Source organism: Haliotis rufescens, unplaced genomic scaffold (assembly GCF_023055435.1).
Source record: "Haliotis rufescens isolate VD_foot unplaced genomic scaffold, xgHalRufe1.0.p SCAF_3, whole genome shotgun sequence".
NCBI lineage: Eukaryota > Metazoa > Mollusca > Gastropoda > Lepetellida > Haliotidae > Haliotis > Haliotis rufescens.
Window position 1 is genome coordinate 56,336,824 of NW_025964001.1, and position 23,513 is coordinate 56,360,336.

The 23,513-nt window shown below is 40.3% G+C and overlaps 1 protein-coding gene across 1 annotated transcript; it reads left to right on the top strand.

Annotated features, from left to right (window-relative positions):
* Window positions 1-16,721: 16,721 nt before the first annotated feature.
* LOC124148720 (BPTI/Kunitz domain-containing protein-like) lies at window positions 16,722-21,942 on the top strand. The gene is made up of 3 exons (XM_046519977.1): window positions 16,722-16,806; window positions 17,959-18,200; window positions 21,682-21,942. Exons 1-3 carry the CDS (start codon window positions 16,769-16,771, stop codon window positions 21,849-21,851), a joined length of 450 nt encoding a protein of 149 aa, XP_046375933.1. The 5' UTR covers window positions 16,722-16,768; the 3' UTR covers window positions 21,852-21,942.
* The last annotated feature ends 1,571 nt before the right edge of the window (window positions 21,943-23,513 follow it).

Consider the following 23,513-nt stretch of genomic DNA (forward strand, 5'->3'; position numbering starts at 1 on the left):
GTGGTACATTATCTCAATGTCAGTGTTAACTTTGCTGTATCAAATCGGCCAAGACTCAGGGGAAGGCTATCTGAGTGAGTGAGTGAGATTGGTTTAACGCCGCTTTTAACATTATTCCAGTTATATCACGGCGTGTCAATTTAATGTGGGAGGAAAGCCCGAAGTAATGCAGGTCTCAGACGTTTACCACTTCGTTAAAACCCACGAGCACGGGTATGCTGCTGACAAACCTAGAAACATAATTGGGGCGAACCGGGATTCGAACCCACAATCATAGGTTTCTGGCAATGCCCAAGGGACGCAGCGAATCGCAGCGCCTTAGACGAGTGGGCCATCCGTGCCCCCGAAGGCTATCTGAACGACCACTGCATTGAGTGTATGTGCAGTGTGTCAATGAAGACCGGTTCAAGAACCGTCAATGTGTGATTTTGCATCAAATTGGAAATATGTAAAGTATAATATGCAGTGAATTTAATTAGACTGTCCAACACATTGTCAGTGGATTCCCAGCTTTGACACAAACACTGTATCCTGAGCGACAAGATGGAATGGCTCGATCATTTTATTTCCGTCTTTGCCATGCTTGTGGTTTTGACACAGAGGTCTATCCATCGTACGACCTAGAATATGTAGTAGGCGTCATGAAAAATGATAAATACAAAATTCTTTGAGGCCCGTACACAGCCTTAGACCTATCCAGGCCAACAAACCTGATCTTGTCCATTTTGATAATTCCAATGATATCATTTATATCATTGAATATTCTGTCCCTTTTGACAGTTATGTGATTGACAAGATTGAGGAAAAACATGGCAAATATGCGGACCTCGCTTTCGAAATGCCACGCTTTTTCCGACTCCCCATTGTTCTCGGTGCCTTTAGTTTGGTACCTCCCAGTCTTTGACTGACATCGGGAGAGTACACGGGTTTACTACCAGGAATACAGCCCTTCTGACAATCTGGGTAATGCAGAAGGCTGCAGTGTTGGGGAGTCTTCGCATTCTCCGAAAAATTCTGGGTGGGTTTGACTAGGCAGCGCTTTCTCGGAGAAGTCCCATTCGCTGTCTGGGCTGCCATATGAAATCGACCCACAGTGTTGAGAGGTACAGCAACCCTGCAGATTGCTTCTTTTCGCAATTATCTTTCATGGCCTTATGTTGCGAATATAGTGTCGTGTGAAACATCGGACCAGCTCGTTTTAGCTGAACGATCACAATTGGTTTGTGGGAATTGTGTTTTAATGAATATCTTAACCGTGTATACTATTACCTCATGGGGAAAGTTACTGGTCTGTGACTGTTTCTATAACTGACGGTGATATTGTTATTCCAGCTCTCGGACACTTCATTATTTTCACTATCAAAAGACATCCATGTACCAAATGTTTTTTGTAAAATTATTTTGAGCATGATGATGGTTTTGATTTGAAGTTCACACGAAACTGTAACAACGGGAGATGTTTAAACTACAAAGCATTTTCAAGTTAAGTCGTAATAATATTGCTAAATGCTTTTTGGAAAATGAAGAGTTGAAATAAGCATTACCACAGGACTAATGAAGTGCGCATGCTCCTTGACCTTATGATATTACGCATGTGCACAGACAGCGTCAAAAACGCGAGAACGTGAGAACGCGAGAAGATGAAATGTCGGCAATGTTTTCGTGGCTTGATTTGATCGAGATTGCGAGATTTTTTATCATGTCCAAATGTTGCATTCTCGTGTTGAGGACTTTTGACAAAAATTCATATGTTCAAAAAAACACGAGAATGCGAGATTTTGGCCAAAACTCGCGTTCTCGCATTCTCGCACTTTTGGCATATTTAGTTCGTTTACAAATTCGACATCGCGAAAATGCGAGATCGCGGGAATGTCCCATACAGTTGTCCATAAATATATGAACTATTATAAAATATCATCAGTTATAATATGAATTTTGAAATGTCAACTGATTTCACTAATTGGCAGGGAAAATGAAGGTGTATAGCCCCAAGGTGTTTACAACGACATGACATCTGAACCTTCTATGATTTGTCGCGATCCACTGTGCTTCAAGAATAGGTGGACGTTATCGCATTTAACGAATATTACTTTTGCCAACAATTCCACAACGTTAGGGGTAGTGGTGTATTTTTGTAGAGCGGCTACAATGACAAATGCCAATGAGGTTTTGAAGTTTAAACAGAAACGTGTATGGTATATACACAGGTGAGCACGCACATACATATTCTTGGAATGGTAAGCATAGCCAGAAAAAAAAGAGAATTTATAAAAAAAATCGGGAGGTGAGGTTTAGTTTAAACATTGTTGTGCCTTTTTCTAATGGCCAACACAAAGACATGGAACAGTCCAAAATACTGCTTCCCGGATCGTGGGGTCAACATCCAGTTCTACCTACATCTATATCTACGAACATCTAATTCTACCTACATCCAATTCTACGAACATCCAATTCTACATACATCCAATTCTACGAACATCTAATTCTACCTACATCCATATCTACGAACATCCAATTCTACATACATCCAAATCTGCGAACATCCAATTCTACGAACATCCAATTCTACGAACATCCAATTCTACGCACTATATCTCCCGTGTATACGCACGTGCATGCACATCGCTACAATAGCGCAATTTTAAATGCGACGTTAAACTTCATTTCGCTTCACCAAAAGTATGATCGACATAAACCTAAGTCTTTGAATGGCATTTAGGAGTGATACACATAGGGAAGAGAGTTATGGATGTTAACCTCCTTATAATGAGGAAGACAACGTTTCGGAGTATATATCTATTCCTTCATCAGCCGAATGATCCGGAGTTAGCGTAAACTCCGAAACGTTGTGTTCCTTACAATATAGAATCTGACATCCATAAACTCACTTCCTTATAAAACCCTAAGGTTGGACGTTTCTGTTGTTAAGAGTTTCAGTAACATGAGACTTAATATAACTTAATCATTTTAAAATTATAATGTCTATGGTGTTTGTTTGTTGTTTAACACCGCACTCATTTATATTCCAGCTATATGACGGCGATCTGTGAATAATCGAGTCTGGACCAGACAATCCAGTGATTAATATCATGAGCATCGATCCACACAATTGGGATACGATGACATGCATTAACTAAGTCAGCGAGCCTGATCACCCGGTCCCGTTAGTCGCCTTTTACGACAAACATAGTCGCCTTTTACGGCAAGAATGGGTTGCTGAAGACCTATTCTACCCCGGATCTTAACGGGTCCAGTGTCTAAGTAGTCAGAGTCAAATGCGCTGGACACCACTTTTTACTATTGGTTAAAAAACTCAAGTACATCTAGTATGCACAGCTTTACATAGAGTAAGACACCTGCTTGCAATCATATAACTCGAATTAATTCAATTTGTATATCTTAACCACCCCTGGGAAAGCCCGATTGATTAATATTTCCATTTTATACTGTCCTGCTGCTGTCTTCTGAGTCACTTGCAGAACTACACGCCCCCGTGGGCTTCTGTGTGTTACAAACTGTCATCTGATCGCGGCTTTTGGTGGTATTAGTGGCGAGTATAGTTGGGGTTAATATCGTTGCGAATTATGTTCAATCAAGAGAGACTCAAAAAGATTAGGAGATTAAGTCGCCCACATACCCCTGGGGCGCACCATGCATATTCAAATATCAGTGATTATGATTGAATTACTAACATGCAAATTCAAAATGGACCTTAAGCCTTGTCTTTCATTCACTCCTAACAAATTGTGAGTCGTTTGTCCCTGCATTATTGAGGTTGTATCACGGAAGCCTATTGCAATATCGCTATAAAATCGTTGAATTAGGTTAAAATGGGTTAAATTTTGTGTCATGATGTTTGAAAGAAATACATTTATGTATTTGCGAAACAAAAACAAGCATATACAGACAGTGTCCTCCGTTTCGCGTGAACTGCCACCACACTTCCCCACCCTGTCAGTAAAGTAATGTTATCGATCGGCACACAAATAACTATGATTGGTATCAGAAGGAAGGAGTTTGAATTACGTCCGTCAGTGGCCGCAGAAATCATCAAAGAATAGTAACATTCTACAAGGCCACTGCCGTTCAAATAACCACTCGTCGACAACGGCGGTTGATCTGTCTGCTACAGCTACCATACAATCCTCCCTGTCACAAATGTCGTTTAACTGTCTTTTTTAAAATATTAATTGTAAAAAAAAAAATTTAAAATACGACAAATGTCGTATGCAGTCCTCTTATTTGAGTAAGAGTAAGTAAGATAACTGGAGTTAGTGAATCAGTGAGTATGGTTTTACGCCGCTTATAGCAATAATCCAGCAATATCACGGCGGGGGACACCAGAAATGGGCTTCACACATTGTACCCATGTCGGGAAACGAACCCGAGTCTTTGGCGTGACGAGCAAACGCTTTAACCACTAGGCTACCCGACCGCCCCTAAGATAACTGGAAGATCAACTGGATGTTACATTCCTTACGTCTGCTAACGGTCCTGTTTGTGCAAATATGCATTGGCCACAGACAATAAAATCAAATCAAATATGTCTTGACATCATCTATGATGTATTAGATGATGTTTATGATCTGAAATGTCATAACGTTAGATTCGGAAGGAGAAACACTAACGTGTTTTATGATACAGAAGATTTTGGAATACCCAAACATGTTGAAATCAGTCACTGTCATACGATTAAGCAACATACACATGCATAAAAGCTTATAGAAAGAATGGTGGAAACAAATGAAACTAGATTTTGATTAAAAAAATATTAACTTGCCTGAGCATCAGCGGTTACCAAGGATAGTTTATTGCATAGACCACACAAACTTCTTCTTTTTTTTATTTCTTTTGGGAGTACACAAACAATATTTTTACAGAATATAGTTCACATGCAATCTTAAATACATACAAGTTACAAAGTATATCTATAGATGATAGTAAACAAAAACTATTCCAGTGTCATATTGTTGGATTGTGCAAGTTCGTGGTTTTAAACGAATAGGTGGTGACAGAGAGACCAAAATGTCATGAACTGTGTGTATTTACATTGTGAATATGATATATTTCTGTCCATGTAATATGAATCGGTTATTTCTTGTTTGATGTATGGGAAATTTGGTATGGAGTCGGAAATGTTTGATTTGAATATGTTTTGCTTTGTTACAGTTAGAATATGATTTAATACATCATTTCGTTTTTGTTGATATCCTAATAAAATTGTCAATTTTGGACCACACAAACTTGCTTGACTGTTTTGATCTGTACACTGACGAATAGCAAGTGCTGTTCATGCTACATGGTATAACTGAACTTGTAATGTGTAGATGGAAGCGTATATGTACGCTTCCATCTACACATTACAAGTTCAGTTATACCACCTGTGTGTAGTATTATCAAGCTGAGAACAAAGATACCATTATTACGTGCACACACAAAGCATATAATTCTTGTGTCCATACCCTACCCTCTTAAAAACGTGACGCTAACGTATTTTAAATAGTAGTATATATAATAATGAATAAAACTTAGTAACATAGTTTCTTAGGGTGTCTCAGATGGATATGACTTTGAGTTTATTAACCGTTTTGATTAATAGAGATTAGAAGTCACTTTCTCTTATTCACATGCTGATTAGAAATTTCAGCGTATTTCGATGATAATTTATAATGTCTTGTACGTGTAGTAGAACTGTTAATCAAATATTTAATATATGGATTAACTGTTATAATTGATTAATCTATGCGAAGTCGGAGATTATAACTTTCTCGATTCTTAGACAAACCTCGATCAACTGATTGCTAATGAAGGACACAAATCAATGACACCACATATACCCGGTAGGGATTGTACTAACCAAATGGGTCGATCTTTATCTGTAACTATAATGCTACATTGCAAATCACAATTGGTCATTATTGCTGCAGCAGTCATCAGCTGTGTAGAAAGACATATGCTATTGAATAGAGTGATTACAGTCGCAGTTCATTTGACACCAATTGTCTGGAGCCACGGATATACTACTGCAATATTGCCGAGTACGGCGTTAAACAAGAAACAAACAGTTGTCTGGAATATATTTAAAACAACACGGTTCCAATATTTCCGAGTGGGCCATCAGTTGTCTGGAATAAATTTGAAATTAAGTGGCATTACTACAACATATTGACATCAGTGATGAGTGAGTGAGTGAGTGAGTTGGGTTTAACGCCGCTTTTAACAGTATTCCAGTTATATCGCGGCGTGTCAGCTTAATGTGGGAGGAAAGCCCGAAGTGATGCAGGTCTAAGACGTTTACCACTTCGGTGAAACCCACGAGCACGGGTATGGTGCTGACAAACCTAGAAACATAATCGGGGCGAACCGGGATTCGAACCCACAATCATAGGTTTCTGGCGTGCCCAAGGGACGCAACTCTGCACAGCGAATCGCGGCGCCTTAGACGACTGGGCCACCCGTGCCCCCCGACATCAGTGATGCTGTCGGTGTCGAATCCAAGGAAGGAACATTTAACTAAAGATGTACAAATGTGTATAGAATTATTCAATATTTATTTAAATAGAAAACCAATGGCCCAAGAGATAATTCGATGATGTGGTGATCTTCATTTAAAAAGAAGCGACAGAACACTTCCACTATTCCTAACAAATCTCTGCCAAAAGCACAGGCGATTGTACAATTGTACGATTGTAAAACATGCGGTGGTGATCTTCATATAAAGCATGCGGTGGTGATCTTCATACCAAATATGCAGTGGTGATCTTCATTTAAAACTTGCAGTTGTGACCAATAGCTTAGCATGTGACATCCAAAAAAACATGTTGGTTCAAGATATAAACATTAACGCATCACCATGGCATAATCACAAACGCATAGAGGCACATGATCTTCACCCGAAAGCATAATGGAACACGATCTTCACGCAAACCACAACGGCACATGATCTTCACCCAAAGCATAGGGGATGTTGGACATCAATACACTTCATCACGCTTTTGAGGAAAGCTGAACAGCTTATTATATTATAATGTGACCAAATTGGAAAGACAGAAAATCTTCTGAACTCAATATACTGATAATTTACAATTGACATGAGCACAAATCAAGTGGCTATTTTAAAGTAAGCATCCACAACAGCAAACTCAGAGCGCCAAACAAGATACTTGGATTAAACTGGACACTACTCGCCGCTACTCGCCGCTACTCGCCGCTCTGCAAGTGTCAGCTCACTGGGCATAATTTAGTAATATATAACATTAAACATGTGTTGTCTTGCGGCAACGTGGTCTGAAGTGGCCATGGGCAAATATAAATCCTAGTCTTAAGGGGCAATATACTGCTGTCGCTTTGGGGCAGCAGCTGTCTGAAATAATATGAAACTATATAAAAAAAAAATTAAATGCTGCAGTTGTGCATCCGTTGTCTGTCATAAATTTGAAATAAACGAAGGTCATTTTTGCAGAAGTGGAAATCACTTATCTGCAAACAGGATTCATCATCCAAAACTGGCTCCCACAGGAGATATCGCTTGGATGAGATCAAGCGATATCTACACTGTAGATATCGCTGCAATGAAATTACATCACAATGCTTTGCGGACCATTGTGACATCACTGGTTACCATGACGTCACAATCAAATGACATCACTAATGGCTCTGCTACTGAACCTGTTAGCAGTACTTTTTACACTGAAGACACTGCTAATTACTGTCTACAAATTGAAAAAGTTGAAAGAATGATGTTGGATGATAAACAAAATCTCACCCTCGGGTCTTTTGATATCAAATATATCAACACTCGTTGATAAAAGTGGCAAAAATCCTCGGCAAGCCTCGGACTTTTCCCACTTTTATCAACTCGTGTTGATATATTTGATATCAAAAGACCCTCGGGTGAGATTCTCTCTATGTAATGTGAAACTCCTACAAGGTGTGTGGGCCTGGGCTTTCACAGTTACTCGTGCAGTACTGTACGGACCTGTTCAATAAATATACACACACGGTGACCCATGTTCATCAACACACAAGGTAACAACATATATGACTAAGCTATATAATCCGCAAAGAACTCAAATAATGTCTTGAAAATTTCATTCTACATACATACGTCATCGCATGCACTAATACCCCCATTACACCGGACGGCGACCTTTCTGCGACCGTTCTGCGTTCTTAAGTTTTGCCAGGTCGGCGTTGAAGGCAGAGGGGTCGCAGAACGGTCGCGTAGAGCGCACAAGGGAGGCAGAGGGAACGCTTAGCCATCGCCAAGAGCGCCACTGTCGCTGAAAAGTTTTGAACCTGCTTAAAACAGTCGCAGTGAAATCGCCGTCGATGTAAGTCGCTCAAGGGAGGCAGAACGGAGGCAGAGGGAACGCAGAGGAGACGCAGAGGGAGCGCAGAGATATCGCACAGTGAACGCCTAGGTCGTTCAGGGAACGCAGGGACATTGACAAAAGTAACATATTTAGTTGCAGAAGGAAGGCAGAACGGTCGTAGGAGCGATTACACCAAAAGAGAGTTTTCTTGAGTATGGCGACCCCACTGCGCTCTAGTCAAATTTTAGGACGCAGAAGGAGCGCAGAGCGATCGCCGTTTGGTGTAATGGTCCCTTAACATACGCACATGCACATGCATAGACACATGCCCATACACACATACAAATACGCTCGTACGATGCTACAGTACATATCACATTCTAACATTGGGAGTATGCATTAAAACACATCTGTGGCGTCATTCTATTGTTTGAACGCTCCATTATTTTTCAGGAATGGAGAGTTGTTTGTCAACTGTACATTATCTTGAACCAACATTTGAATTAATTTCCACTTGGAATTGACGGAACTATTTTTTACATTTATTGACAAGTGAAAAAATTCATTTTTTTCCGAAAACATGTGTCGCCAGCGGGGTTCGAAACCCGGATCGTTTGATTTGAGTACGTGTAATTGTCAACTTCAGCTACGGCGGCAAATGGTGTGGTGTGAGATTAACTATTAAATATTTTCATAATTTTTGCATAATTTTTTAAAGCCCCAAATATATACATATATTTCCTATTATTCCCGCAAGGATGTATTAACAATGTGCAAGCGATTGATAAATACTAGTTTAGGACCCAACGAAATTATGAAGAGCCGTGTACCATGCATTGTAAAAGCCAGCTCGCGACGGAGCTTGGCGCACGTGCAACAGCGACAGAGAACGCATTCCTCGTGCATCACGCAAGGGCGACTCACGCAGTATAAATACAGACAACAAAGAGTTCTGGTTTATTTTTCAAATATTTTCCACAACAGAATATTTTGTCAAAGTGTAAAAGTAGGGATGTGTTTTAAGTGGGGGAATATCCTCGTAACTCGGACATTCCCCTCTTCGTACTGCCCCGATCTTCGATTTCCGGACCCGGGTAGATTCTGGGTTAGAATAGGTCTTCAGCAACCCATACTTGCCGTAAAATGCGACTATGCTTGTCGTAAAAGGCGACTAACGGGATCGGGTGGCCAGGCTCGCCGATCGCGACGTGGTTGATGCATGTCATCGATCCCAATTGCGTGGATCGATGCTCATGCTGTCAATCACTGGATGGTCTGGTCCAAACTCGATTATTTACAGACCGCCGTCATATGGCTATAATATTGCTGAGTGCGGCGTTAAACAAAACAAAAAAAACTAAATCGGGTTGCCTCCTATTGATATAATTGGCAGTTTATTGACAGCTTTTATTTACATGTAGTCACTTTCTCTAATTTATCTGCTAGTTAATTTTCATGTAACAGGACTGGTAATAGAATCTGGCAGTTTTTTCAACGGGTATGAATAGTTGATTCGTCTCGTCATACATGTTACGATCCTCACCCTATCGAATAATTGGCGCAATATACAATAGCAATTATTTACTTTATTATCTACATGTATTTTAATTGTGGTAGATACTTACTTAATTGTGTCTCAGAACGCAGAACTGATAACATCCAAACATGTAATTAGTACACAGAATTGTTACATCGCCGTTCCTGTATATTACTGCTTGAATAAAAGAGCCAACATGTATGCTGTAGTCGTGCTATGTGTGTGCACATGTACAGACTCAGCTGGCTAACGTCACATTATCCATCAAGTCAGCTCTTCTTCTCAAGCATAATTTAATTTCCGAAGACATTTTGAATGAAAGGAATAGAAAAGAAATCGTTTTATAATCATATTTGGGGCAGTCGGGTAGCCTAGTGGTTAAAGCGTTCGCTCGTCACGCCGAAGACCCGGGTTCGATTCCCGAAATGGGTACAATGTGTGAAGCCCATTTCTGGTGTCCCCCGCACTGATATTGCTGGGAATATTGCTAAAAGCGGGGTAAAACCATAATCACTTACTTATAATCATATTTTAACAAACCTACATGCATTTTACCAAAACTTGTAATCCTTTCTACATTTCGTTCCAATTGGCCTGGATCATTCAACTCGCTCGCGAAGGTCGAAGGTCGAAGGTCGTATTCGACTTTAAAGTGAATACACTTATAGTGTACATGTATATGTATAACTTTTAACTGCATAATATATATTCATGATAATCAATTTATTTTCGTTGCTAATTCGAATGAACACATTGCGAGTCTAAATCTGCAAGGACGACGGAGAAAATCCTTCTTTGTGCAATGCACACAATACAAACGTAGCGGCTGATAAAAGAGACAATAATTGAAAGATCTGTATTATCTTCATTATTTGTTCTCGTTCAATCTATTGTACTTAACATTTTAATTCATTTTAAAGTTTCAAGGAGTCCATCCAATTAATATAGTGGCTTCCATCATCTCCATCAGTCTGCTTGTTTACTCTGCTAGTATACTCTGTGTTCATTATCCCTTTGTCCATCCAATTAATACAGTGGCTTCCATCGTCTCCATCAGTCTGCTTGTTTACTCTGCTAGTATACTCTGTGTTCATTAGTCATCCACTGGCTTCCAATTAGCTTAATCACCTCTCTGTGTCCATCAACTAGTCACTGTAACAACTTAGATGTCAATAAGTGTATATATACCTATGTTGTTTGGCCCTATCCATCACTTGCTTGATAAAGGTTTTAGGATCTACACCGAAACGTCGCACTAATTGTAATAAAGAAGTTGTTCATCCGTAGAACTCGTCTTATTTCAAGGAGTACTTAAATGGTGTGACCGCCTCCGTGGTCTAGTGGTAGAGCGTCCGCCCGGAGAGCGGAAGGTCCGGGGTTCGATCCCCGGCCCGCGTCATACCAAAAGACGTTAAAAGATGGTACTTGTTGTTACCCTGTCTGGCGCTCGGCATTAAGGGGCTAAAACAAGGACTGGTCGGCTCAGTATACTGTGTCTGAGTGGGGTATTCATGTTAAACTGCGGCATGGTATCTCAGTGAGCTAGCACTATACATCGGCATCAGTCCGGACTAGTACAAGCAGCCACACACACACGTGCATGCACGTCGCTATGTAAGTGCAATAATCTTGGACGCGACGTTAAACTCAATTTCACCTCACTTTAATGGTGTGGTATTATGAATAGTGAGCATTTTGGATGTGCATGTATGACTTCCAACACAACGCTTGTGCCGACGCCCGGGGTCATAAAACTAATTGGTCCCATAAAAGGGCAATTAGTTTCGCAGATCCTGCGCAACAGCTCCCGGAGTGTTTTACAGGCCTGTCCTCATCTACTATCAAAACAAATTTATGGATGAGTGCACTGATCTAACGCAATTCCCCGGACTGGTTGTTGCCTTTGTTATTGTTTATTTCCCCGTGAGTACCCGGATGATACGCAACGCAACTGAGCGTGACCAGAGACTGGGCTACCGTCTGCAAGGACAGCTAAATAAACTTGGAGGCAATATTTGTTTTACGCATTTTTGAACACTGATTGGTTAACCGTGATCTATAAAGATTTCGACAAAGGGCGCATGTTAATTAATTTCTTCAGCCTAAACAAACAGACAAAAAGAACAGCGGAGCTCTTCGGATATCGTCATTTGGAAATACCCCCAGATGGTTATAGTTTAATACTAAAAAAAGGTATCCATGCAGTAAAAGCATTTTCGGATTTCGGCTTGCGTCGATAATACGATTACTACTCCCTAGTTGTCATCCACGTTTTCTCGTATAACCCTACACTTGTGTATTTGTCGTCATTCACTTGATGCTCAGTTAATGAATTTATTACAGGTACAATTAGTGGTAGCGCCACTTAGATAACCTGACAGAGGTTCCCATTTGGCATTTATTGTGTCTGGGCTAATTGTTCAATCTAAATCCAGGTTTGAAGTGAGTTGAAATGTGTGTTATGTAATATGTACGTGGCAGCCCAGCAAGAGATGAATGATCAGTTGATTTACTTTTTTTTGTAAATGAACGGATCGTTCCTAGTCATCAAAGGATTAACAGAAAATACGTTGATTGATTAATCACTGTTATCTTGCACAGTGGATATGTCAAGAGTGAGTGTTTACATGTCTAGGTTTACTAAAACAAAGGGAATACACTCATATCATGGCGTGAAGTGCCGATGTAAAAACAACATACTTTGTTCAAAGGGTTAACTGATGATACGTTGATTAATGGATCATTGTTATCTATAACTCAATGGATTTTTTAGGAACCGTGGACGTTATGAAAATAGTTGTCACGTGGGCTTTCTCAGCCGACCACTGAGACTTGACACCTATGTAAAACACCTGAAACAATCCAAGTGATCAGTTGAGAAACGAACACGGGTTATAATATCCCGAAACGATATATATCTTATAGATATACAGATATTTGATTGTTACTGAGACACGTGACATCGAATAATTTTCTTTGTACAGCTGCAGACGAGTGGGATATTGTTGCTTTGTGTGGATATTCACGGATACATTCCTCGAACAAGGAAGCTACCTAATATTTATACACATAAATTTTGTAGGTTGTAATTATGAAATTTGCATTTTGTTTTCCTTCATTTGAACGGATTCGTTCTTGTTTCTCTACGTCTTGGTTGGGAAATTCTTCAATGCGCGACAGACGTTGTTTTCACAGGTCTTTTCCTTTGTAAGCGTGTATATATTACAGTCAATTTGTAAAATGTGATTCTCTCAGGCAATTTATAAAATGTGTAAATATTTCAGTCATTTTGACTAAAAAATCTGCCCAGATTGATTAAGACGATCAAAAGGGCCTACAAACATCACAACAGATTATTATTTAGGATTAGAAGCCAAACAACATAGAAATGTACTTTTCAACGTAAATTTTCAGTCTCTTGGTGATGACATTACACATCAAAATGTTTGGAATTCGTTATCATAATAATACAGATGGAAATGTTTTTCAGTCACTTTGTAAAATAACTGAATATTTAGACGTTTAATAAATTTGTTACACATTTGACAGTAAAAAAATATACACACTATAAAAAAAGCAATGCTCAGGTGAAATATTTACTTTGTGTTGCAAGTCAAAATAGTGTAAACGAAAATCGCAAAATTACCAAGCAAGTGACTTATCAAAACTTCGTCACCATTACCGATGCTACCCACAAAGATACCTACATTTCCTTATTATCTCGAAAACTGTATTTCATTTTGTTGATCAATGTGACCATACGCCCTTATTACTACACAGAAAAGTGACTAATGCGCCTACGAAAGGCGCAACAGAGGTCGCGAACTAGTCTAGATTTCTGCTATACATCCGGGTACTCACTGGGAAAAAAACAATAACAAAGGCAACAACCAGTCCCGGGGAATTGCGTTAGATCAGTGCCCCTTTAAGTAAAATGAAAGCTTCCAACAAGATAACAAAGAATGTAAATGACTTTTGATACTGTAAAAGCCGTTTTACAAACGTTCTGCGTAGTCACCGCGCAGAAATTGTTCCCGCAGAAATTTTGCGAAATAAAGTAAAGACTTTTGCTTTGTAGTGTAGGTAAATGTTAATATGTTTGAAGCATCCGTATTTGAATATTTTTTATCGAAAACAGCATGATTGATGCTTAGATGATTCATCACGAGTGGCGAGGTAATACGGGACGCGTGTATTCTATTTATCATTTTCACTTAAAAGTTGCCAAAGACATCAAAATGGTTACGGATATCAAACGGTAAACTTTGCATTTGTTTATTTATCGTTTGAAAGTAAATAAGCCGTTCACCAAACAAATCATCCGTGTCAAATAACTTCATGGAACTATTTGATAACAAGTTAATTATATTGTAGCATATTTGAAGCTGTAATTTCACAGTTTTAGTCATTGTAACCAAGCCACGCTCCAAGTTCTAACATAAAAATTCCGCCTGCGTCACTGTTACTTGCGATGGAATCCTGCGTCTTATGACTGGAACGAGAGTTGAAAGTTTAACCAAAGGTAATGTGTAATATTTCTGCTAGGTTTAAAACTGCCAGTGAACATGGATAACTTGATGTGTATGTTGATATCGGACATTTTCCTGGCGACTTGGACATTGAGCATAGGATTGCTATTATTTCCAGGAACACAAAACAATGTTACAGTGTGGAATGGTTCCTGAAATGATTTTGGATATTTCTTTGTTCATATTTGTGACAGTTTGAGTTACTATTCACAGAATGGATATTCTTGAAAATAGTTATCTGCATGTTTGTATGTATTGTATTGTAACAACCAGAACACATTGGTGACATGCGTGAATCCGAATGTTCTGTAACTTGTCTTGAGAAGTGGTGGTCTCCATGGCCAGTACATCACAATAGGTCCCCATTATATCACAATAGATCCCCATTATATCGCAATAGGTCCCCAGAACATCACAATAGGTCCCCAGTATATCACAATAGATCCCCAGTACATCACAATAGGTCTCCACTACATCACAATAGGTCCCCAGTATATCCAAATAGATCCCCAGTGTATCACAATAGATCCCTAGTATATCACAATATGTCCACAGTTCATCACAACAGGTCCCCAGTACATCACAATAGGTCCACAGTATATCATAATAGGTCTCAAGTTAATCACAATAGGTCTCCGTATATCACAATAGGTCCCAAGTTCACCACAATAAGTTCCCAGTTCAATACAATAGATCCCCAGTATATCACAATAGGTCTCCAGTATATCACAATAGGTCCCAAGTACATCACAGTAGGTCCCCAGTATATAACAACAGGTCTCCAGTATATCACAAAAGGTCCCCGGTATATCAAAATAGGTCCCCAGTATATCACAATAGGTCCCCAGTATATCACAATAGGTCCCATTATATCATAATACGTCCCCAGTACATCACAATAGGTCCCCAGTACATCACAATAGGTCCCCAGTACATCACAATAGGTCTCCAGTACATCACAATAGGTCTCAAGTACATCACAATAGGTCTCCAGTATATTAAAATTGGTCTCCAGTACATCACAATAGGTCTCAAGTACATCACAATAGGTCTCCAGTATATCACAATAGGTCCCCAGTATATCACAATAGGTCTCCAGTTCATCACAAAAGGTCCCCAGTATATCACAATAGGTCTCCAGTATATCACACACCCAGTACATCACAATAGGTCCCCAGTATATCACAATAGGTCTCCAGTATATCACAATAGGTCCTCAGTATATCACAATAGGTCTCCAATACATCACAATAGGTCCCAGTATATCACAATAGGTCTCCAGTATATCACAATAGGTCATCAGTATATCACAATAGGTCTCCAATACATCACAATAGATCCCTAGTATATCACAATAGGTCCCCAGTACATCACAGTACGTCCCAAGTATATCACAATACGTCCCCAGTATATCACAATAGGTCTCAAGTTCATCACAATAGGTCTCCGTATATCACAATAGGTCCCAATTTAACCACAATTTGGTCCCCAGTTCATCACAATAGATCCCCAGTATATCACAATAGGTCTCCAGTATATCTCAATAGGTCCCCAGTACATCACAGTAGGTCCCAATCATATCCGAATAAGTCCCCAGTATATCACAATAGGTCTCCAGTATATCACAAAAGGTCCCCAGTATATCGAAATAGGTCCCCAGTATATCACAATAGATCCCCAGTATATCTTAATAGGTCCCCAATACATCACAATAGGTCCCCAGTACATCTTAATAGGTCCCCAATACATCACAATAGGTCCTCGGTATATCACAATAGGTCCCAAATATATCACAATAGGTCCCCAGTACATCACAATAGGTCCCCAGTATATCACAATAGGTCCTCGGTATATCACAATAGGTCCCAAATATATCACAATAGGTTCCCAGTACCAGGGGTCGGGTGGTTAAACTCAATAATATGGCAGATTGCGATCATCGTACCCAGATGTCATGGACCGTTATTCGTGCTTTCATGAAAGATGCGTTTATTTACAGATCGTGGTGATGCAGTTGGATACAGCTGACGATGGCGTAAAACAACATGTATTCACTCCCTACGTTTTTCAGGTATTTTAAAAAAATATATTCATTTTTCTCTTCCCCAGCTATAAATCAGACACAAATGACAAACACACTGAACGTCCCCAGCGGTAGAAGCCGGTACTGGCTGCAGGGTCATGTACAACTAGCGACAGACTACTCGCCATATGCGACCTGCACGTACCTTGCACAACATCAAACTTCGGCCTAATTTGTTAATGCTCATCCAGACAGCAACAATGATTAATATGTTACAGAACTCTGTCTCACCCAACAGCTGTAACATAGCATGTGCAATCAATCATGCGTTGTCTAATCAAGGCCGACTATAAATGTTGAGTCCATGAACAGAAGAGTCACACGACACTTGAGAAATTATAAGTAAGTATTTCTAAATATTGCCTTTTCTACGGAAGCGATACTAAGTTGAAATTTCAAGAAACTAAGTTGAAATTTCAAGATACTAAGTTGAAATTTCAAGATACTATCTTAAAATTTCAAGATACTAAGTTGAAATTTCAAGATAGTATCTTGGAATTTCAACTTAGTACCTTGAAATTTCAACTTAAGATACTATCTTGAAATTTCAAGATACAGAAGTTGAAATTTCAAGATACTTAGTTGAAATTTCAACTTAGTATCTTGAAATTTCAACTTAATATCTTGAAATTTCATCTTCTGTATCTTGAAATTTCAAGAAAGTATCTTGAAATTTCAACTTAGTATCTTGAAATTTCAACTTAGTATCTTGAAATTTCAAGATAGTATCGAGAAAGAGAAAAAAAATGGCCCTAAAAGGCTTCCGTAAGACGCTGATATGCCAATGTACGGTTAATTTAGACACAACATACAACTACAAAGCTACTTCCTTCAGCAGAAGGGCGGTCGGGTAGCCTAGTGGTTAAAGCGTTCACTCGTCACGCCGAAGACCCGGGTTCAATTACCGACATGGATACAATGTGTGAAGCCCATTTTTGGTGTCCCCCGCCGTGATATTGCTGGAATATTGCTAAAAGCGGCGTAAAATCATACTTACTCACTCACTCACTCACTCACTCACTCACTCACTCACTCACTCACCTTCAGCAGAATCCCTTGGGCACGCCAGAAAACCTATGATGGTGGGTTCGAATCCCAGGTCAGCAAGATTATGTTTTTTAAGTTTGTCAACTCCATACTCGTGCTCGCCCATGTGGTTAACGTCAAAGACATGCATCACTTCGGGCTTTCCTCCCACATTAAGCGGCAATACAAGTAGAATACTTTCAAAGCGGCTTTAAACCCAACTCACTCACTAAACTCACTCACTCACTCACTCACTCACTCACTCACTCACTCACCCACTCACTCACTCACTCACTCACTCACTCACCCACCTCACTCACCTCACTCACTAGCTCACTCGCTCACTCACTCGCTCACCCGCCCACTCACTCACTCACTCACTCACTCACTTACTCACTCACTCACTCACTCACTCACTCACTCACTCACTCACCCACTCACTCTCTCACGCACTCACTCTCTCCGCAGCAACATGTCAGTCCGCGCTACAAGTCTGGTGGTCCTCTTGATGGGGCTTCTTCTTCCTGCCTCTGCCATTGTTCCCAAGAACGTATGTCATCTTCCTAAAGTCGTAGGACCGTGTTATGCTGCGATGCCTCGGTACTACTTCGACTACAAGACTGGTGCCTGCAAGAAGTTCATATATGGAGGTTGCCATGGAAATGCGAACAACTTTTACACCCTGCATGAATGTCGCGCTGCATGTGGAGGTAAGTGTTACTTCAAGAATTGTACTACAGTAAACTACGGTTATAACGAACCCAAAGAGACCACTAATTTTAGTTCGTTATAACCGTAGTTCGTTATAAGCATATATACAGCATAACTGCAGCAAATTTTAGGGACAAAAAAGTAAGTTCGTTATATCCGTCAGTTCGATATAAGCGTGTTCGTTATAAACGTAGTTTACTGTATAAAGTATTACCGGTTGATACCGGTACAGCAGGACATGCATACTCTTTCCGCGAAGACCTGGTGTCATCACTGATTTTCAATGATCCATTCATATAATTTTCACCGCTGTTTTGCTTTTTACGACCAAAGCAATTTGTTTCGGTATGTGGGGCGGTCGGGTAGCCTAGTGGTTAAAGCGTTCGCTCGTCACGCCGAATACCCGGGTTTGATTACCGACATGGGTACAATGTGTGAAGCCCATTTCTGGTGTCCCCCGCTGTGATATTTCTGGAATATTGCTAAAAGTGGCGTAAAACCACACTCACTCACTGTTTCGGTATGTGGGGCGGTCGGGTAGCCTAGTGGTTAAAGCGTTCGCTCGTCACGCCGAATACCCGGGTTCGATTCCCGACATGGGTACAACGTGTGAAGCCCATTTCTGGTGTCCCCCGCTGTGATGTTGCTGGAATATTGCTAAAAGTGGCGTAAAACCACACTCACTCACTGTTTCGGTAGGTCATAAAGACTGGTTATTCTCTGGACTCGACGTTTACCATCAACGCGGTTGTACGTTTGAAAGACCTCGACCCAAAATATCAGTTATATCTACCACCATCCCAAACTGTTTTGATTGGTCGACAAAGTCTTTGTTTATTATTTGTTTCACGGGGCAGTCAGCACAAAACTTCAGCCGTTCTCTGAGATAGACATTTGGGGCAGGGAACCTATTTTGACCAAGAACCCACAGGGGATGGAACAGTCAGAATACACTGAGAATCCAACAAGAAATTTATCGCTTCGTATGCCATGTATCAAATTCCAAGACTTTGTTTCTCTACGCAATGCCTTTTCACTGAAATTATATGACTTATTTGTTACACTATCAATATATGTCGTACTTTTCCTAATGTCAAATGTAGTTCCATGTTAATTTGAATCCTGAACACGAATCTCCCATTATTTCACCTGAAATCTGTCAAACTATCATAGAAGCATGCATGATACAAATATAGAAACATCCTCAATGTTCCTGATAGAGCCTGAGGGTGGTGGTGGTACGAATTACCAGGTCGTCTTAGGCGCCGCAATTTGCTCTATTGACCTGCGTCTTGTAGCCACGGCTATGATCGAATCCTAGGATCACCCTGATTATGTTTCTATGTTTGTCATCAACATACCCTCCCCCGTGAGTTTCACCAAACTTTATAAACGTCTTTGACCTGCACCACTCCGGGCTACATTTAACACACTCGCAGTGACGAACATGACATTTTGTTAAAATCGGCTTTAAACAAAACTAACTCACTCTCTGTTGAGTATTCTTATTTCATTCATGCGTTTACAAATACATCACCCTCCCAAAATGAATATTCCTACTTTGGCGACCCCTCCTTTGTGCAATAGTGACAGTGCATGCCCAAGAAGAAATTTTGATCCCAGTTCAACAGAGTGAGTGAGTATGGTTTTACGCCGCTTTTAACAATATTCCAGCAATATTACGGCGGGGGGCACACAGAATCTGTTCATACTAAAATATAATGTCATGCACATTGATAGTTAATACATCTGTAAACTTACTTCTCATACTTAATCGGATTATTAACCCAATTTCTTTAAAATTGGATCTATTACTCGGATACTACTCTTTTCTGCGTGACGATCTGACAACCTCTTCATAAGAGATAGTCAGATGAAATTTCTCATCAGCCAATCTGCGCGTGTGTGGGGGGGGGAAGGGGGGCTTCTAAATTCTCAATACCACTGAGCGAAGCATTCAGGGTCAGCATAACTGCCGAGCCAATATATTGTTGTGGATATTTCAAGCACCCTGTTGTTTTTGAGTAAGTGCCATTGCATATGCACCCAAAAGACAGTGCCAATTGAAGGAATACATGTGTTTTGTGTGGGTGTTTCTCTTGTTAAAGTCAAAATCACCGAATCAGGCTTGAGGTGGTAAAGGGGTTTCCTGTAGATTTAACCTCATTATATTTGGAACGGAAAGTGTAGCTCTACATTGAAAACACATAACAAACACTCTTTGGGGTCAGCGAAGACAGTAAGTGAAGCAGCATGGGTTGCGTCCAATGTTTTCAGTGGGTTGTCACATTCGCCACCACTCGCCCCTTTCCGTAACCTGCAAGAAGACTCGCCCCCCTCATTCGTCACCACTCGCCCCTTTCCGTAACCTGCAAGAAGACTCGTCCCCCTATCGATGAATGTTATGTGCGAAAATACGACAAACCAATCAGAATGCGCGTATGATTTCAAGTTCTTCGTCAAAGAATCCCTCAGAAATAATTTTTGTTTTTACATATGTCTTGCATCTAAATATATACCCAAGACACAGTTAAATGTGTTCAATCATACTGTATAATTCCGCATGTCCAGATGTGCTTTAAATTGCATCTGAAATATATATAATATATGGGGAAATATACGTGAACCATTGCGCAACGAATTGTCAATTGCTTTAGATATGCCCGTTTGCGCTAAGACGGAACCCGGTCGCAAAAATGGCCATGAGAAGGGCACTATTCGGCTTGTCCCGGAATAACACGAGTTGGTCACGAATGTGGGTTGTCAGTCTGAAACACCGATAATAACCTTTGAACATGAAAAAATCTTTACATGCTCAAATATTGCTTTCTTAATTTAGCTTTCTCTTATATAGGAGAGACAAGGAGCGTGTGAACGCCACAGTCGTACACAGAATGACACAACAATTCGAGTTCATAACTTGATAAACGCCATTTTAGTCAATTGTTGGTATGTTTCTGCCCAAAATGTATTGCCACACATACTTATAGTATTGAAATATTGTAGTAACCTTAATACTTCATTATGTAATATTTGTAAACAAAATATTGGCTGTTTCAGTCACAGGTGATTACTTAGGTGATTTGAAACCCGACCAAGCAGAATCTAGTATGGTTGAATTATGTTTAATTCCTTTAATGTTCGAAAGTTGATTGGGTGCCCAGTCGTCTAAGGCGCCGCGATTCGCTGTGCAGAGTTGCGTCCCTTGGGCACGCCAGAAACCTATGATTGTGGGTTCGAATCCCGGTTCGCCCCGATTATGTTTCTAGGTTTGTCAGCACCATACCCGTCCTAGTGGGTTTCACCGAAATGGTAAACATCTGAGACCTGCATCACTTCGAGCTTTCCTGCCCACCTTAAGCTGACACGCCGCGATATAACTGGAATATGTTAAAGGTGGCGTTAAACCCAACTCACTCACTCGAAAGTTGATGACGTGTTGGATTGAGCGTATTGTATCATACTGTTGCCTTCTTCCAGGCTATGACCTCTGTAGACAACTACCAGATTCAGGACATTGCTATGCCAACTTCCCCCGTTGGTTCTATGACCAGTTCTCCGGGACGTGCAGACCTTTCACCTACGGAGGCTGTGGGGGCAACTGTAATAACTTCCTCACAAGACATGAGTGTCAGTTCCAGTGCTACTAGTGCACATACTGAACACACGCGTTTCATGCATCCAAATTCAGTGGAAATATTATACTCAATGATCTGCAGTAAATTAAAAAAATATCAATAACGTCATCTTTTGTGATATGCAGTTATGAACTTGATGCTGTTATGTATAATGAAAGTAAGTGAGTGAGTATGGTTTTACGCCGCTGTTAGCAATATTCCAGCAATTTCACGGCGGGGGACACCAGAAATGGGCTTCACGCATTGAACCCATGTCGGGAATCGAACCCGGGTCTTCGGCGTGACGAGCGAACGCTGTAACCACTAGGCTACCCGACCGCCCCGTTTAATGAAAGGACCTCATATAAAGCGAAAACTGATTTCAACATTTCACTTCCTTTGTGTATGAGTTGATATTTGATAATGATTCATAAACACATGTTCATGATATAGTCGGAATCGTACAATGCGATGAATTCTTGGATATGGAATATGGAAAGGGCTTTGTTGCTTTTATTAAAAAATACGTGTTCATATTTATTTGGAACCTATGATTGTGGGTTCGAATCCCGGTTCGCCCCAGTTATGTTTCTAGGTTTGTCAGCACCATACCCGTGCTCTCGGGTTTCACCGAAGTGGTAAACGTCTGAGACCTGCATCACTTCGGGCTTTCCTCCCACATTAAGCTGACACGCCGCGATATAACTAGAATACTGTTAAAAGCGGCGTTAAACTGAACTCACTCACTCACTCACTCATATTTATTTGGAGAAACTTGCCTCTGATTGTCACACATTGATTGATGTGTCCGCTCACAGATGTAACTGAAACAGACATAAAATATTCACAAAATCTTTCCTTTAAAATAATAATTATACTGTTCAAATATGTTCAGGGGTATTGAAAACTATATACGATTTTCTTTAGAAACAACGGACCTTCAAATCTAGAAATAATGACACTGCGTTGTCACTTGGTGATGAATTCAGTTTGACACGTTTTGTGAAAGTGAATAATTCATTTGGTCGTGAACACTGTCGACCTCAGTGAATCACATAAATGTTTATAACACACACTGTACATCTCATCATATTTTGATGTCCAAGTAACACTGCGACGGATGTAACACGACGCAGATTTTTCAGACGGGTACAAGTCAGGGTATCGCAGCCGGGACAAACAGCCAATCAAATCAGTCATTCGCCAACACATGGAAACAGTAACTACCTGGCAGACCATTAGAATTCGCTCCAAGCAACCCATGCTTGCCCTAAAAGGCGACTATGCTTCTCGTGAAAGGCGACTAACGGGATCGGGTGGTCTGGCTCACTGACTTGGTTGATGCATGTCATCGTATCCCAATTGCATGGATCGATGCTCATGATGTCTATCACTGGATTGTCTGGTCCAGAGTCGATTATTTACAGACCGCCGTCATATAGCTGGAATATTGCTCAATGCGGCGTTAAACAACCAACCAACCATCGATTGTCGCCTCACATGACAAGCGAAGCGGTGGGTATGTTTTAAGCAATGCCCAACATAGACATACACAATGCACTGTCCATGGATCATCGTGATTTTAGACTAAATATATAAATATATTATTTCGACTTGCTTCAATATATCTTTCCTTTATTTCAAATTGAAGCTGTCTGGTTCCTAAAACACTATGGAGGAACTATATATTCCTTT